An 18,584-nucleotide genomic window follows, 5' to 3' on the forward strand; every position below is an offset into this window, starting at 1 on the left:
GCCTCGTGCTGCAACGGTTCCCGCGATACATACTGTCGCAGTAGAGCGCGGGCGCGTCGCACACGGGCCGCGCGCACCAGTCGCAGTGGCCGCCGCCTCGTGCTGCAACGGTTCCCGCGATACATACTGTCGCAGTAGAGCGCGGGCGCGTCGCACACGGGCCGCGCGCACCAGTCGCAGTGGCCGCCGCCTCGTGCTGCAACGGTTCCCGCGATACATACTGTCGCAGTAGAGCGCGGGCGCGTCGCACACGGGCCGCGCGCACCAGTCGCAGTGGCCGCCGCCTCGTGCTGCAACGGTTCCCGCGATACATACTGTCGCAGTAGAGCGCGGGCGCGTCGCACACGGGCCGCGCGCACCAGTCGCAGTGGCCGCCGCCTCGTGCTGCAACGGTTCCCGCGATACATACTGTCGCAGTAGAGCGCGGGCGCGTCGCACACGGGCCGCGCGCACCAGTCGCAGTGGCCGCCGCCTCGTGCTGCAACGGTTCCCGCGATACATACTGTCGCAGTAGAGCGCGGGCGCGTCGCACACGGGCCGCGCGCACCAGTCGCAGTGGCCGCCGCCTCGTGCTGCAACGGTTCCCGCGATACATACTGTCGCAGTAGAGCGCGGGCGCGTCGCACACGGGCCGCGCGCACCAGTCGCAGTGGCCGCCGCCTCGTGCTGCAACGGTTCCCGCGATACATACTGTCGCAGTAGAGCGCGGGCGCGTCGCACACGGGCCGCGCGCACCAGTCGCAGTGGCCGCCGCTGCCCGCCGCCTGCCACGCATGGGCCGCCTTACGGGACTTGTCCTGAAATGGTTTACCGTAATCAGTGGGAAATTTTAAATAATTAATTCGTAAAATAATACAATAATTTTAATGAGAAAACTGGTATGAATTTTAACTAATATAACGTAATCATTTTGAATGTAATCCGATATTTGTTTAGCAATAAAAAAACGATAAAATATATGTTGCTGTTGAAATTAAAAAATGTAAATATGCTTCGCATCTAGCTAACATTTTTTTTATTATTTTTTAAATAATATTTTACAATGAACTATGAATTTAATCATCTTTAACCAGCTCAATTATAATATAAAAATAAAATATACAAACACAAAAATTAAACACAATTATTTATCCTTAACAATTCGAATATCTGGAAACTGTAAGCAATTGCAAAAACAAAATCGTCATTAATAATAACTTTATATTAATTAGTAATTACATACCTTCTTCTTTCTGAAGAATAAGCTGCCTCGTTTACGCCTCTTTTCGGCATGATGGTCATACGCGGCTCTGTGAGAAAAAAAAATATAAAATAAAAACACATTTTTATTAAATCACTATATCCTAACCTCATGCACAAATAATATTGAAAACAAACAAAATAAAAACAATGGTGAAAATAAAACAAACAGTAAGCAAAGCTCTGTGAAATTGACATGCTTACATTGATATACAATTTAATGAAGTTTAATTGTAATTGATTAAATTAAATCGATATTTTTTAATTTCAATTACGATTTAATATCTTACCTTTAATAAGTGTAGAAATGTGTAGAAATATATGGCACAAAAACAACTTGTCCAGATCTATGTCGCTTAATGAATTATGCTAGTATAACTTTACACCAAGCCAGCTTCACTTTACCAACAAGTCACTATTCACGTCACTTTCTGTCTCTCTCGCTCCACCGATTGAGGGGCTATAACAGAGCGAGACGTATTGTGTGTGCGTGATACTATCTCTGGACTCTAAGATACTGTACTCACTGTTCGAGGAACGCCAGCCGTTGCAAGGCCAGGTGCTTTTGATGCGTGTTGTTCCTCCTCCCCGGGAGTTGTGGGACGGCGCCCTCTGCCACTGTTCGTCTCGCTTGCACTACCCGCCGACTGCCCGCCACCGAGCAGGACGCACGATACTACATCTACTCACTGTTCGAGGAAGGCCAGTCGGTGCAAGCCCAGGTGTTCCTGGTGCGTGTTGTTATGTCTCCCCGTGAGCTGCGGCACAGCGCCCTCGGCCACTGTCCGTCTCGCTCGCACCGCCCGCCACCGAGCGGGACACACGATACCACGTCTACTTACTGTTCGAGGAATGCCAGCCGGTGCAAGCCCAGGTGTTCCTGATGCGTGTTGTTCCTCCTCCCCGGGAGTTGTGGGACGGCGCCCTCGGTTGCCGCGGACGCGTCCTCGTCGCTCTCCGTCTCGCTCGCACCGCCCGCCGACAGGCTGACACCGAGCGGGACGTACAATGCGTGCGTGATTGACGTACCAGCCATGGTATTTGAGGTATTTTGAGACTTTTTTAACAAGTGTATATTTTATTAATATGCTATATTTGTGTAGTTTTGAAATAATTATCTTTTTCTTTATTCATATATCCTTTTCACATACCATTAAAAATGATTTTTTTGCGTCTATGTGTATTGATACCGATACAGTCATTTTAAAGAATGTAATTATTACGTTTTTCGCCAATTATTACTTTTACCGTAGTAATTACTGAAATACATGTAGGACAAAAAATACCAGAGAGCAAAAACATACTATAAAAAATGGTATGATTACTTTTCTTTATTTTATTCAGTACATGGCTGGCTACGTCTCACTAATTAGTGCAAAAAACGAACATAAAAACAGGGCCAGTTGTAGTATTTTAACTGGTTTACTAGTGCATTTGTTTTGAGCGAAGCAAATAGTGCTTACAAAATTTAACTCTTACATGCACTAAAATAATAATAACAGTAATCATGCGATAAATTTAATATCTATACCTAAAATTCGTTTCGAAAAACAATTTAAAATTGTTTAATAAATAGACGTTTACATTACATTTAATATTTTTGATAAGCAATTAAAAGTTATAGTATACATAATATTGATAGTTTTATCATGTCCATTAATTAGGTATAATTCATGTTGAATGAGTTTTCAAAACAGTGAAAATAATCCTGGAAATAGAGGTGTCGACAAACTTTATGACGCGACACATGTAATAAAGCGTGATATCACACTCATACGCACCGTGCTCGTATTCGTATTATGTACACGTGTGTGTACACTGTACACGAGCGTGAGTTCGAATCAGTGCCCATAGTATGATTTTGTACGTTTGCTCGAAAACTGTCAGTTCACGTTTCAGTTCACACAGCGTCATGCAATAAATGCATTGTATTTATATTTGTAACATTAAATGTCGTTACAGTTAACTATTCAGCACTTTTAAACTTTTAATGCAAAATTTTAGTTCCGACATACATATACATATCCCCGCCCCCGTGGACCGTCCACGGGGGCGCTGTATGTCCGAAAACGTCAACTGTGACCATTTTCGAGCAAACGTTAAAACTCGTACTAAGGGTACAGATTAGAGTGTGTACCTATCGTATACCAGGGCTCTACGCACTTGATTTGTTTAAGTTTGTGTAATGCGTGCGCGTGTGTGTATGTGTGTGAGCGAGCGTGTGTGTGTGTGTGTGCGTGTGTGTGTGTGTACGTACGCGTTGGCCGCGGGCGGGGGTTGCGGCGGCTGCACGGCGGCGACGATGCTCGGCGTGGAGACGGACTTCTGCAGCGGCAGGCGCGCCGCCAGCCGCGCGCCGCCCACCGCGCCGCTCGCCACGCCGCTCGCCGCGCCCGCTCGGAGCGCGGCCGTCACCTTCTCGAACTCCTTCTGGGGGTTCGTGTATTGGCTTATAAGAGAACATTGTTCCTGTAGTTCCGGGACTAGAATAGAAAATGCTATATTCGGCCTTTACATTTCTGTAAGGTTCATAAAGAATAAATAATTAAAATAGGGCTAGGGTATCCCCTGCCTGTCGTAAGAGGCGAGTAAAAGAGGTCTTCCGGGGTTACGGGCGACAAGAGTGGGGGCTCGAACCGTACGCGACCGTAAGCGACCCCGGGAAGGAAAAAAAGATTATTAGAAAACATACACGTGTCTTTACCATTCAACCGATACTCATATATTTCAACCTGTAAAAATGTAATGTAATGATGAATAATGTTACCTTTTTATTTGTACTTATGCCTCCTGACATATAAAAAAGATAATAGACAATAGAAATGATTTTAAGCATTTGTACCACAAAATATCTGTGATTTGTACGTCAGATGTCCATGGACAGCCGTAGCCATTTACCATCAGGGGACTGAGCGCTCGTTTGCTCCTTCCTTATTATAAAAATAATACATCACAATAATATCATATAAATTTACTTACAGCGAGATCATTGTCATTGAGTGAATGTGTGGAGTGTCGGACCGGGCGCGGCACCTCCCCTTCCGACTCCATCGACGACAACGACGCGCTATGTCCATTTAGAGCACTGTTAACAATATATTTATAATATAACAAAAATAATTGGTGTTTATTGATTGTATAATTTGTGTTCTAAGTAATTTAAGCCATTGAAATAAAAATATTTTGAAGGTGGTAGATCCCTTTGTGGTTCGACTCCGGCGGCACTACCGCCACCGCACTATGTCTACCTGATAACAGCAGTGTTAGGCGCTGCTGTGTTCGTTTTGAAGGGTTTGGAAAGGGAGACCGACTTTTCCGAGGCGTTCCAGTTTAGTCCTCAGGGGTAGCGGCGCATCTGTGGCCGACCTCAGGTACGAATATCTTAGCCTATCTGGAGTCGATTACATATGTCCATGGGCGGCAGGAGTCATTTACCATCAGGTGGCCTGCATGCTCGTCTGCTACTCCATGTTATAAAAAAAACACTCTTTCATTCATTCTTCCTCTAGTTATGTCCTCTCAAGCTCCGGTGCCCGTAGTCGCAGCGATGCTAATTCGACTCGTATTTGATTAACTTATTTCCCACTATCTTTAATTTATTCATTAACTAAAGAAAACTTATGTACTATCAATGCTACATACCCAGAGCTCCTCGGTCGTTGCGCGTCGACTCTCGTCGCGCGCTCGAGCGCCGCCCACGAGGTGCGGCGGCTTTCGTCACAGCGATGCTAGTTCCACTCGCATTTAACCAACTCATTTTCCACTCTCTTTCATTCATTTATTAACTAGAGAATAGTTATGTACCATCAAGGCTACGTACCCAGAGCTCCTCGGCCTCTGTGCGTCAACTCTGGGCGCGGGCTCGAGCGCCGCCCACGAGCTGCGGCGGCCCTCGTCGCGCCGCTCCCACATGCCCCACGTTCGGGACTCACCTGAAAAACGAAAATTTATTGAGAATTCTGTGATTTTAGTATATATTATTTATGAACATATTACACAAATGTAAGGGCACATAGACTTAACGCTATATTGTCAGTCTATACGCATTATCTGTCAGTCACCATTTTTTTTTTAATTTAATTCCACATTAATTTGTGTTAGTGTTATTTAATTCAATATATCTGTCTTATACTCAGTGCGTATTAACATAGCAGAAAATGGTTGCATATTAAAATTAATAATCACTTCCTCTAATTATAAAGTAAAACATTGTTAGGAAACCTGCACGCCTGTGAGTACTTTTTAAGTTATCAAAAGTGCATGAAGTCTACCAATTAACACTTGGCCAGCGCGATGAACTATGGCCGAAACTCCTTTCACTCTGAAAGGTAACCCGTGTTCAGCAGTGGGTCAACAGAATTCAGACCCAGTAGTTACTCACCGCTTCCCTTTCTGCTCTGCGGGTAAAAGTCAAGGTGTGTGGGCGAGGCGCACTCTTGTTCCACCACACCGTCCTTGCATAGAGACGGGCAGGATGTACTGAGCCTGCTTGTTCCCGTTGCCTGCAATAACATCGTTTTTATATGTATAACATTAATCTGCACTACACTGTGAAGTACATAGGAAATCATAACATAGTAGAATGGATTTTGTCCTCCTTCAGACGTCTGGTCAGGAGTACAGTACTGATAATCTGAAGAGGACGGCGGGAAACCGCTAGATTGAGAATACTCAGGTCGGAGAGGCGCACGTTAGGAGAGGCCATTGTCCAGCAATGGAATAAAACTGCCTGAATGGGTTTCTTCCTCTCGCCCCGAGGGTATGATGTTCAAATGTTAGACAACTATTTTTTTCAGTTACGTGCATATTAAAAAAAGAAAACATCATGAGAGAACCTACATACCTGAGAGTTCTACAAAAGAATATACTCTAAAGTGTGTTAAATCTACCAATACGCACATGGCCAGGATATATGGCACAAAACCCGCTTTCAACAGTATGACAATAATGGATTACTGATCGTTATAAATTATCATGTAAGTATAATTAATATATTAATCTCACCAATAAGGGCAATGGGGCAGCGCGCATCCGCTGCACAGCTGCATGGAGACGCCTGAGCTGCTGCAGACTGTCGTCCAAAACGCCCGGACTGTGCGGCGTCACGCTTATCGTGGGCACCTGGAAAATAAGATAAACTATTAGTGAAACATAATTGTGATTTTTCGAAATTATGTGCGTATTAGAAATTAATTAGCACTTGCTAAAACGGTGAAGGAAAACATCGTGAGGAAACCTACATATCTGAGGGAATTATAATAAAAAAAAATCTCAAAGGTAGGTGAAGTCTTCCAATACGCACTTAGCCAGCGCGGTGGACTATGGCCTAATCCTTCTCATTATGAGAGGAGACCCGTGCCCAGCAGTGGGACAGTAATGGGTTGATGATGATAAGTGAAACATAACTCGTATTTCAAGACACTCAAAAATAGTATATTGTGGAGTTTGTACCACCGTTTCTTCTTAAACTAAGTATGTATGAATGTGGCAAAGTTACTTCGATACCATTATTTTGTCTACTTCCAAAGATAATTCATGACTTTTTATATAAGCATTTGCCTAATGTAATTACATTAACAAAAAGTCCAAGAACATGTATATATTCAAGGTGTTGACAAAACTTTGATAGCGTGATTCAGAAACATGTAACGCCATCTCTTAATGAGTTGCGAGAAGTTCCCAAGTAGTGTTCTTTATTCAGCTTTGAAGCGTGGTTCTTCAAAAATAACATGTCATTTATAGATCCATCGAGTACCTACAGTAAATCTTAACTTTAACCCCTTAATTACATTTTATACCATATACCATTACCAACCATACCCAACTACTCAATTATTCGAATTAAATTTTATCTGAAAACCAACATAATGCAAACTCACGTCAAATAAATAATGAGTTAAGTAGATCAAACAACTCTCATGAGCTAGAGAACTAATTCCAAATAATCAAAAGCCATTGAAAATAATTAACCAAACCAAAAGGGCATGCCTATTACGTCATTGAAAATGCATCGACCTAAATACTTATCTCTGATACAATAACTCTAATGAAACCAATGCACGTTGAATGGTAGCTAATTTATTCGATTCCTATCAATTGTTATAAATCCTATTAGTTCCATATTATAAGTGAGTTGATTTATGAAGATGGCAAAAATTACTTATATTTTGAATATATAAGCCATATTATTGTTTGGATTTTAAAAAAAAAGTAAATTCCTATCTCTATCTCTATTCTAATTATAGTCTATTTGCATTTCCTCTTGCGAGTCTTGATTTTTTTATAATATATGAGTAGCAGATGATTATCCAGTACTGATGGTAAGTGGCTACTGCCGCCCATAGATATCTGTAAGCAACCCCAAATAAGATAAGATTCCTATCTGAGCTCGCCTACAAATGTGCAGCTTCACCTGAGGACGTAGCTAGAATGCCTCGGATAAGTATTTCTTCCTTACCACACGCTTTTAACTAGAACGCAGCAACTTTTAACACTGCTGTTGTTAGCCAGAAATAGGCGTGGCGATGGTGCCGCCGGAGTCGAACCAGAGGATTATAGGTACCACTTTCAAATTAAAATTGCGCCAGAGTAAATTTTGCCTGGTTGATTTTTATATTCAGTCTTTACATTTTTTTTATATTATAGGAGTAGCAGACGAGCATGCAGTCCACCTGATGGTAAGTGGCTACTGCCGCCCATGGACTTATGTGATCAACCCTAGATAGGATTAGATATATCTACCTGAGGTCAGCCACAGATGCGCTGCTACACCTGAGGACTAAGCTGGAACGCCTCGGAAAAGTCTGTCTTCCCTACCGCACCCTTCAAACCGCAACACAGCAGCGCCTAACACTGCTGTTATTAGGTAGAAATAGGTGTGGGGGTAGTGCCGCCTGAGTCGACCCACAAAGGGTTCTACCACCTTCTCAGGGTCCATGGACATCAGCAAAGAGGTAAAACTATATTCTTGCCTGCAGTCATCACACCGACAAACCAATGGCTATTTCTGAGAAATGCGTTTTGCTTTTTATATGGATGGCGACGATATCGCCACAAGGCCGTCCTTAAGGCAATAAATAAAACCCACTTTGCCATAGTTCTCCCATTATTCGTTGAGCTGTTAATATTATACCCCAAGCATGACATTAACCCGGCATATTACAGCTGTTCACGGAATAGGCTAGTTGCTAGGTCACACTTGTATAGATGTCAGATGTCAGATGGTCAGATGGTACCCACGTATGAAACAATGTTTAGAACTATTGACTTATGGTTTGCGCATTAATACCTCCGTGTTCAATGTGCTACAAAGTGGCAATAGTGCTATACAGCGGACAATAGCGGACCAGTTGTGTTATTTTGATCAAATCCTTCTCCATTGGGCCTACCATTTATACATTTTGGCAATAAAAATAATAACAGTAATATTGTTTGTAGACTGCATTTGCCCTTTTTTACCATCAATCTCGGGAACTTCGGTGAACCTCCTTAAGAATCTACATCACACACCCTTTTTAAAGCACTTAAACAAACACTCTTTAGTATAACACTTTGTATATCCCCTACTTGGCACCCGCGGGGGTGGCTAACCGCACGGACTCTGCAATTCTCTACAACTTCCTTTGTTCCTAATATTTTAATCAATTGGTAGTGGTAGTGGTAGTATTGGTGCATCACCTGAGCCCTGGCGGCGGCCATGATGGGCGGCGGCGTGGCGCGCGCCACGTGCTCCGTCACCTCGTCCTCGCTGCTGTCCGACCGCGAGTCCGAACTGCCGCCGCCCTCGTCTGCGAACAAACAAATTCATTTTTAAATCAACATTATTTATCGTCATCATCGCTATTTACATCGTAAATATTATATAATTTTACATAGTGGTACATATAATTAATTTATGATGTATGGATTGTTCTGTATTGTGGTTTTACGGAATGATATGTTCGCCCAGCGAAAAAGTCCGTTTATAATTGAAAATAATAAAAATAAATCATCTTTAAGAAGATATCAATCCGTCCAATCCTGTTGTATTCCTGGGTAGCTGTTAAACTACTCGCTTCTTCAAGTTTGTTTGATACATGCATACGTGGTGGCACACACGCAAACACGCACGCAAGTACTCACTCGAGCACGCTTGTAAACCTGCTCGTATTCTCTAATGAAGCAGCGATTATTGTTGAAATTCAACAATTAGAAATATTATGTAAATCTAGCAATATTAAATCTATACGGGTAGAATTGATAACCTACTTTTCTGAGTGAATTAACTCAGATAACTTCAGGGTTAAAAGAAGCCTTTCTCGATTATGATAGAAATGATCCAGATTCGGGGCAATTTTTAGTAGCAGTAATAGCCTAGTGGTTCAAAACTCGGCCTGTTCCGAAGTTCAAATCCCATGCCCTCATATGTGATATTTCAAAGTTATGTGCGTTTTAGAAATAATTATTACTTACTTAAACCTGCATACTTGAGAAATCTTAAAAAAAAATTTCAAAGTTATGTGAAGTCTACCAATACGCACTTGGCCAGAACGGTGGATTAGGGTCTAATCCTTCTCAATTTGAGAGGAGACACGTGCCTAGCAGTGGGACAGTTAAATGGGTTGATGAGGATTATTATTTTTGTATTAAATAAAGATATGTAAAACATATTTACATCTAGCTACGAGTATCATCAGAGCACAAAGCTCTGCCAAACAAAGCAACAAAAGTTCAAGAAACAAAGTTCGTCGGTAGACTGTCGTTACACAAAGAGTGGCTGCCAGTATCGAAACGACAAACAACTGCCATTTCCACAGATAACTCCGAGTTGACTAGTTGAATACAATTCCGGATTCGAAGTTCATGAGCACGTAATACTGTAAATAAAAGTCTATTACTTTTATAGATCCCGTGACGTCATACTGTGTACATGTAAAGATATTATTATTTAATCTTCAGTCAGGCACTAATTAAATGACGATTTGGAATTATGGATTTGAGTCTTCCTAGGAACAGGAAGGTCTTCCTAAGGGCTAAGAAACTAGTAAGCGTTATATATTATCATTACTTTAGAGTTTAGACATTAGTTAATTTTTAAGGGTTCTGTACCTACCCAAAGCCTCCCAAAGGGTATAAACGTAACCATCCCGTTATTCAGCGCTCATCCCCGTGCGATTTTTCGATATCTTCACAAGAACGCTAAATATTTTGAAGTAAAACATTTTTTCTATCAATTCCACAATTTTCGTATAAAAGTCATATCTAATTTGTATCAGCAATCGTATGTTAAGATGTAATTACATTTTAAGAAACACTTTTTTTCCATAACTCTCTATTCAGTCAATCACAACTCAGAAAACTAAAACATAGTTGAAAACGGAATTTAGTTCCATTATTGTCCTACTGCATTAACCGATATGAAACAAGGATTATGGCGTAACTTACAACCATAAGATGGATGCTCATAAATCCATAATACCTCGCAATCTCCGGTGGGAAGTTATCCGACGGGAGCAACCGTCAAGCGGAAACTAATATCTGTTTTCAATCTAAACAGGTGAATATAGTTAAAGTGCGCGGTCGTAATTACAATTTATTTGCACTTATCCACATATCAATGTTTGTACATATCCAAGATTGGGAAAACATTATTTTTTTTGCAACGAGCAAAGCTGGTCACCAACATCTTCTAAGCGTTAGTTCGCATTCAGTTAGCCAGGCAGTTTTGCCGCCCATGGACATAATCAACTCCACATAAGATTCCTTCCACGTGCGTTTATACGCCTGAGGACTAAGTTGGAACGCCTCGAATATCTCCATTTAAAAAGGAACACAGCAGCGGTTAACACTGCTGTTATTAGGCAAAAATAAATGTGGTTCAGAAGTACACCTGCTGTCACGAAGCAAGGCTATAGTACCGGGAACAGGATATTGAGTCCAGTCGGATGTGCACGTCCACGAGACAGGCAGCGATAGCGGATGTCGTCATTAATTGTGCTTCAATGAAGACGACCCTAGTAAGAAGATATACCTGCAGTATTCCCGAGCATAAGCGTGATATACGATATCACATTCTTAATTCGTAGATGACGTTTAATTTCGGTAGAGGATATTTTTTGAAAAGATTTTACGTATCGTACGATAAAAATAATATGTTATTGTTATACCTATGAGGGTATAACAATAACAAATTATTTTTATGTTTAATTGCTGGCCATAAATCCCCCATGAGTAGACAAGACCTAACCCGACAAGACCTATGTCGATTTATGGAGAAACCAAAAAGGCAAAATACATAAATTTTAAGTTTAAAATTCTCATTTTTGCTAAAAGGCGTGTGCCGGATTCCTTTAAGACAAGGGTGAATAAAGTATTTGTAGGCCACCGTCCCTCTTTTTAGTCCACATAATATCTATCTATCAAGTAAGAGACCAAACGAGAGGTCAAACGCTGGCCTATTTCCAAAAAAAAAGTACATTGCCCGCTTTATGCAGCCCTATCTGACCCACAAAAGTTACAAAAGCTGAAATTCAATTCACAAAGCGTTACCAGCGATTGCATTCATTTCGCTAATGTGCGCCATTTAGCAACGCAAACGAGACAGCCCCTCGGCTTCCTTAACACCAAACAAAGCACGTAATCACGGAGCGGGCAGAGCATGACCCGGTTACAACGCGGGTCAAGGTTGCAACGAACACCCCTAAACGTAAAGGCATGACCAGCGGATGTAGACCCTCGTCAAATCGAATAAAGCAGTGATATACTTATGAGCAGCGTATGAGACGTCAGAAAAAATCATAAATATTCTTTTAATCAATTTTGTTTAGTAATGACGTTCATAATTCTTCTATCTTGGTTGATTTATAAAATATTTTGAATTCAAATAAGAGTAAGTACGATTAATTAGTTTGGCCGATGTATCACGTGATATTTGTATAATACATTGCACATTATAAAAAAAGATGCAAATCTAAAAGTCAGCGTTGCTTTTATGATAAATTAAAACATTGATCAATTCATCAATCATTGCAAAAAGCATAACGCATCCTGAAAACTTTCCAAATATCATTCTCTAATGAAATGCCCATAAATGGTATTTGAAACCTAAATGTATTAAAGTTGACATTACATTTAGTGCTATCTAAAAATCAAGACGAGCCATACAAAACTCTGTCGAGTGGAACACTGCTATCGTGTCAAGTGGACAATGTTCCGAGCACAATGATTCTCTAACCAAACTGTATCAGAAATGAAAACCTTTCATGGGTCGAGAGAACGGGACACTGACTTTATGAAGCTTCCGTTAGTGGCGCTCTATTCTAGTTATAGAACAATTGTCCGAATGAAATGTGTTTTGTTACTATCTAAGTCTACGTGGGTCGAGTTCTGAAAGCTCTGTCTGTCTGTTTGCTGATTTCATCAAGATTAGTTTTTAATGAAATCCAGCTTCCTCGCGTAATTCATTTTTATGCCAGTCTATAGAATTTATCAAATTAATAAAAAATCGGCTATGTTTCTCTCCTGTTTCATTGCTTAAAATATCCGTTTGGACTTTCAGTTTAATACTTTTCATTTACAGCATATAGATTAACGAAAAATTTAAAACTGCTTTAAATTAGAAATATGTCATTTCTTTTGATATTACAAAACGTAGTCTTTATTTGTTATTTTGAGTAGATAAAATTAAAAATAAATGAATAAATCAATAAGGTAAATTTACATATCTCCCTTTGGTATCGTGTTATAAAAATAGGGAACTTAGCGAAATTTGTTGAACACGACAGCAGTTAACAAGGTGTCTACTGCCCAATTAAACGCGCAAAACTGTACGTAATTAGTAACTTAAAACACTCCCAAACTCTCCCTTTTACTATGTAATCATCACTTTGCTTAAATATTCCAAAGAATCTTCAGTGATGTGATGGAAATAACAAATGTTTACAAAGATTTTTAGAAAGAGTATAATGAGGTTATCTATTAATTCATTAGTCTAAGTAAATTCATTATCTAATATGCTTTTTTAACCGCTAATATAAATCAATCCATCCATCCTTGCTATTCTCTTGAAGTCAATAGCAAAACAGAACCTAATACATTTTACTGTAACCATTCTCGACCAAGACCTTATTTGACAAGGGTTTTATAATGTGACATGCTCGATAAAGATGAAAAGCATTCGAACGACGCAGGAATGGCCACAGTGGGACATATGTCATAAATATCTAGTTTTCTTATGGGAACTTTAGAGGGGTATCACGCAACACGATATAGGCGATAAAATTTCATCGCGACGCGATCTGGTAATGAAACGGTAAACTATGTTAGATGCAATTAAAATAACATAATTTAACACTATTATTGTTAGAAGGAATAAGCGTGTAGTAGTATGAAATAAAGCCTTCAATATTGGACGCCTGCTTTGAATCCTGGGCTTGGTAGGTAAGTAAACTATTATTTTCAGATCATATAATGAAATAATGAATGATTATGCATAAAAGACAGAGCTTCAGCACAACAACAACAAATCATTCAGTATTCAGGTAGTTTTAGGCAAATCAAAACTATGGTTAAACTATGAAAAAATTGAAATTGAAACACTACAAAAATACTCATAATTTCCGTTGTAACTCTAATAAATCTCGAGATCGAGTAGATTTGAGCATACCGTAATGTCCTGCGAAAGACTATATTCTATCGAACAGTGAGCTGCGACTAAATCTTGTCGATCATGGACTCTTATCACTTAATAGCTAACGGTCAGGAAATGTGTATCTAAATTACAATTTTATACAAAACAAGATGCTTGTAGAGAAATCGTAATGGAATTGTTTGGTTTGGCAACATTAAATGTAAAAGTGGTTAATTAGTAGCCGTAGGTTAATCACATAAAACGGTATTTTTATGTGATTTTGGAGCTTCTATTATTGTAATCGAATTATATAGACATGGTTACGTAAGGTAATACAGATAACACTCATTTCAAAGTTAATGTGAGTGGTAATATCGGTTAAAAATTGTACCGATATCGTCGGGCGACAGTACTTTAAAATTTCATTACCGATGCAATTATGCCAAGGACCTGCGTGGCGGACCGGTCACCGCAAAGAGTTCCGGATTTGATCCCCGACCAGACATATATTTTAATGATGAATTAAGATATCTGTTCTGGGCCCGAGTGTTTGTGTATTCGCCTTTGTGTGTGTTCATGGCATCCACGATACAGGAAATTGTAGGGTGGGGCCATGAGTGTAAAAAGTCTTTTTTAAAGAAATAGTAATTCCTTTCATACTCATTCATGCCCTACAATTTTTGTATTCACAACTCAAATAAACGTCGTTTCTTTAAAGATGTTATAACGTAACTTTAACACAGAAGCAGCTAAAAGTAAAGCATCACATTTGCGAAGGCGTATAAACCAACGTTTCACACAATCAAATTCGAGAAAAGCAGACACTAGAAAGTCGGGTAACTAAATTTCATTGCTAATGCGTATTATAAACTTGATGCGAGATAAAACCCCAAACCATTGTGTTCGCTATTCACATAATCTTCACTCAACTTGACAAACTATATAAATTTAATCTTACGAGTTCAGTGCTATACTTTCACGACGAATCCTTGTCTTACACCCAGATCGTCCCACAACATCCCACACAACCTTAAGAGAATTCTATTATTATCAACGAGATATATTTTATTAACACGACATTCTCGCTCATAAAATAATGGATCGTTTAGATTTAGATTGAGTCGACGGCATAAATATTTATTAGACGAGTCTATCTGAGATCATGACCGATTGATCCTTAATCTGCAATCAGCAATTCCATTGACATGACACCTCTGATCCAGTTTATCGAGTTATGTAACGCAATGAGACATTAATTAGAATACTCGATGTTTACCAATTTGCATACCAACCATTTTCCGATAGATTGATTCCTGAGATCCAATTAACGAAATTGTCGAGTGTGGATATATTACGGATTACGGCGTACGGCAAGCAAATATCGGCTTACGAAAATACGTATTTCAGTATATAAACGAAAACACATAGATTTGGAAACATGATCCTTTAATTTGCTAATGACTTAGATATTAGATTTCATTTTTGTCAAGAAAGTACCGATTAAAAGTTAATTACACTAAGATTTGATCTTACATATAAAATAGAGAAAAGTAATAAGTTCAGCTAAAAACAACTGGACAACTTCGAGTCGTACTGGCGCAACAAAGATTTAAATAAAACACCTTCATTAGTTTCCGGATCCGTAGCAAAACAAGACACATACACAGATACTTATTTTGTATTAGCAGTTTGAATATATTGCAAACTCGCAAATAAAGTAACAAAACAAAAACAGATTATAAATAATATGAAATCTGATGTAAATTCACCGCTTTTACGATTGACTCAAAAATTTAAAATACTAAAACAAATACGTTCCTTGTATGAATATTGGGTTCTTGTTATCTATTCAAAAGACTCACAAATAAGGCATACAGAACAATCGAATTGCGTAGAATTATTAAAAGTATAGGTTTTCTACACAAAACCCCTATAAAGGAACCATTTTATCAGTAATCATCACAAACGGTTACCATAATATTAATTTACGTTTTTAAATCAAAGGCAATAAGTCTACAAACCGGCGACGTGAAACTCGAAACCAACAACCAGCATCCTGTTCACACGCAGGGGTTTTACAGGGTCGTACGCTAGCTCCTATCATTTTTGGTCCAATTAAATATATATAATGTTAACAAACGTTTCACAGGATCGTACGCTAGCTCCTATAATTTTTGGTCCAATTAAATATATATAATGTTAACAAACACCACTCGTTACTGACGGCTTAAGATTACAAGATTAATTATCTCAATTTACATATGCAACTTTATCCGCTTGTCTAATTGAACCGGGTGATAAAGTTGAATTTTTGTTATGAAAGCAAAAATATTTCTTCACGTAGCTGACAAGCATGCAATTTATCTGAAGTGGAAACTACAGCTCATGGTCATTAATATTCAACCCCAATATGGATTAAAGTTCTACCTACGATCCGTCAAACATGCTTTGCCCTGAGGACTAACTTGGAATTTTTCTTATAAATATGTCTTCCTTTAAACTAAAATGCAGCAGTTTAATATTATTTTTATAATGTAAGGCCCTCATAGATTTTTTTAGTCCCAAAAGATTACAATGTCAATTATGCGGTCAAACCTACTCAAAGGTGATTCATATATTGTCTACAGTTCTTTCACTATACATATTAGTGTACATATATTAAATATGTCCTCATTTACGTAAGGCTGGTCATTATCACTCGTCCGCGCGTTTGTCTTATCGGTTAACTGTAAAGCAAGCCTTTCTGTCGCGTATCGGTCTTTCATTACACTGCATTCCTCAATAATGAGTGCATTATAATCAGATAATGCCTTATTATGATCATTCGTTCGAATTAAATTATCGTCTTAAACGTTTGTCAACCTTGAAAAAAATATTTATATAAATGGATAAGAAGTTTACGTCTATTATTTTCGAAAAAACTTCGGAGGTTTCCGTATAAAATTAGTCCACTTAAGCCTAATTACGCGGCACCTGGTAACAATTCACTAAGTAAGTGTTTCGTGCGTTCATTCTCCGCCCGTCGTAATCCGACATGCCTAATTTGTCGTGCCACATGGACATTACTGCTAGTGTTATTTTACCCTTTTGTTCCGTGACATACGTGACATTAAACGTATTTGTGGCGATGTAGCAATTTTCCGTTTTCGTTAATACTGTGATGTTCATAGCCATTGGCTTTATGGATTCCATAGAATTGTTGATGGTAGAAAAAACAGTGTGGTGATGTTTTATAAACCACGGTAATCTAACGTAGTGAAATGTAGTATAAATTCATAACAGAAAATACTACGGAATAATTTATTAGTTATTCTCCTTGATTACAAACTTTTACAATATAGAGACAGTAAACGAACCTTTAGACTATCTATTGGTAGGCGACCATTGCCGCCTATGGACAAATGCGTTGCTGTCCCTGAAGACTTTAGTGGGAATTCTTCGTATAAGTAGGTTTCACGGGTTTCACTAACCACATCATCAACATCATCATGAACCCATTACTGTCCCACTGCTGGGCACGGGTCTCCTCTCAGAAGGATTAGACCATAGTCCACCACGGTGGCCAAGTGCGTATTGGTAGACTTCATATACCTTTAAAAACTTTTTTTAAAGATTTTTCGGGTATGCAGGTTTCCACACGATGTTTTCCTTCACCCTTTAAGCAAGTGATAATTAATTTCTAATACGCACATAACATTGAAAAATCAGATATGCGTGCCTGGGATTTGAACCTCGAACCCTTCGATCAAGTGGCTGAGTTTTTGGTTAAAAAACTACTAACTAGTGGTTAACTAGACTATCACTAACCACGCCCCCTTCTAACCTGACCAAAGCAGCACTCAACATTGCAGTTATTATACAAAAATAAACCTAACGATAGTGCCTCCAAAGTCAATAGCCGAAAATTTCTAACACCTACTAGTTTATTTTTTTAGATCTTTAATCGTGAACACAATTGTAGGCCTCGGTAGTTAAAACTATAAGCGAATATCCAGCAAAATAGAGTTTAGTATTCCATAAAAATCTATTTTCACAAAATAGTTAGCTTCGATCATAAAAAGTCAGGGGAACAATGTAGTAGAGGATCTAAGTGATATTTAATAGAATTTTAATGTTAGTGAGCTAACTGAAAGCGGTTTGGCCACGTCTCTGTTTATGGTCGAGTTTATATCTTTACGACGTTTTGTTACGAAAGTTACAGCCGGGGGACATTTTTTTCGCAACCTTTAACCCTGACGATCGTTTATAGTCAACAAATACTAGAAGACAAACAACAGACAGCTTATTTTGTCTGTAAAGTTTTTAACTATACATTCAGTCAATAAACGCTATGCAAACATACCTTTATTTTACTTTACTTTTAATACCATAGCATATCTTTTTTGTTTTCGAGGGGGAAACCTTCAAAAGGTACCCGACGACGTGGGAGCGACGCCGAATTACGTGGGATTTTTACCGCACTAAAACCCAGTGGCCGTCCTGAGCGCTTGTTGAAGAGTATTTAGGCCATAGTCCAATAAGCTGGCAAAAGGCGAGTGGATACATTTCACAAAACAAAAAAACTATTACGAATCTGCGTTTCTTAAAAAAAAGTAATATTGTAAAAGTTAAAATGTTATTCTTGTTATAATTAAGATAATAAACTTGTAGATAGCTTCGAATTAAGTGCCTGTGTGAGATTTGATCGTCTGAAAATCACTGGGAGAGAACAAAATTGATACCACTAGGCTATTACTAC

At 39.2% G+C, this 18,584-nt stretch overlaps 1 protein-coding gene across 1 annotated transcript in view; it reads right to left on the bottom strand.

Annotated features, from left to right (window-relative positions):
* Positions 1–18,584, bottom strand: part of cyst (rho guanine nucleotide exchange factor 18 cysts) — a 69,316-nt gene that overhangs the window by 38,196 nt on the left and 12,536 nt on the right. The window contains 9 exon segments of the mRNA XM_073090076.1: positions 692–797; positions 1,223–1,289; positions 2,082–2,225; positions 3,497–3,669; positions 4,219–4,324; positions 5,060–5,171; positions 5,621–5,741; positions 6,244–6,360; positions 8,917–9,026. Coding sequence (XP_072946177.1) covers positions 692–797; positions 1,223–1,289; positions 2,082–2,225; positions 3,497–3,669; positions 4,219–4,324; positions 5,060–5,171; positions 5,621–5,741; positions 6,244–6,360; positions 8,917–9,026 — 1,056 coding nt within the window.

The sequence above is a fragment of the Epargyreus clarus genome, unplaced genomic scaffold (genome assembly GCF_041222505.1).
Source record: "Epargyreus clarus isolate Ecla_fem2 unplaced genomic scaffold, WU_Ecla_fem_2.2 ptg000032l, whole genome shotgun sequence".
In the NCBI taxonomy this organism is placed as follows: Eukaryota; Metazoa; Arthropoda; class Insecta; order Lepidoptera; family Hesperiidae; genus Epargyreus; species Epargyreus clarus.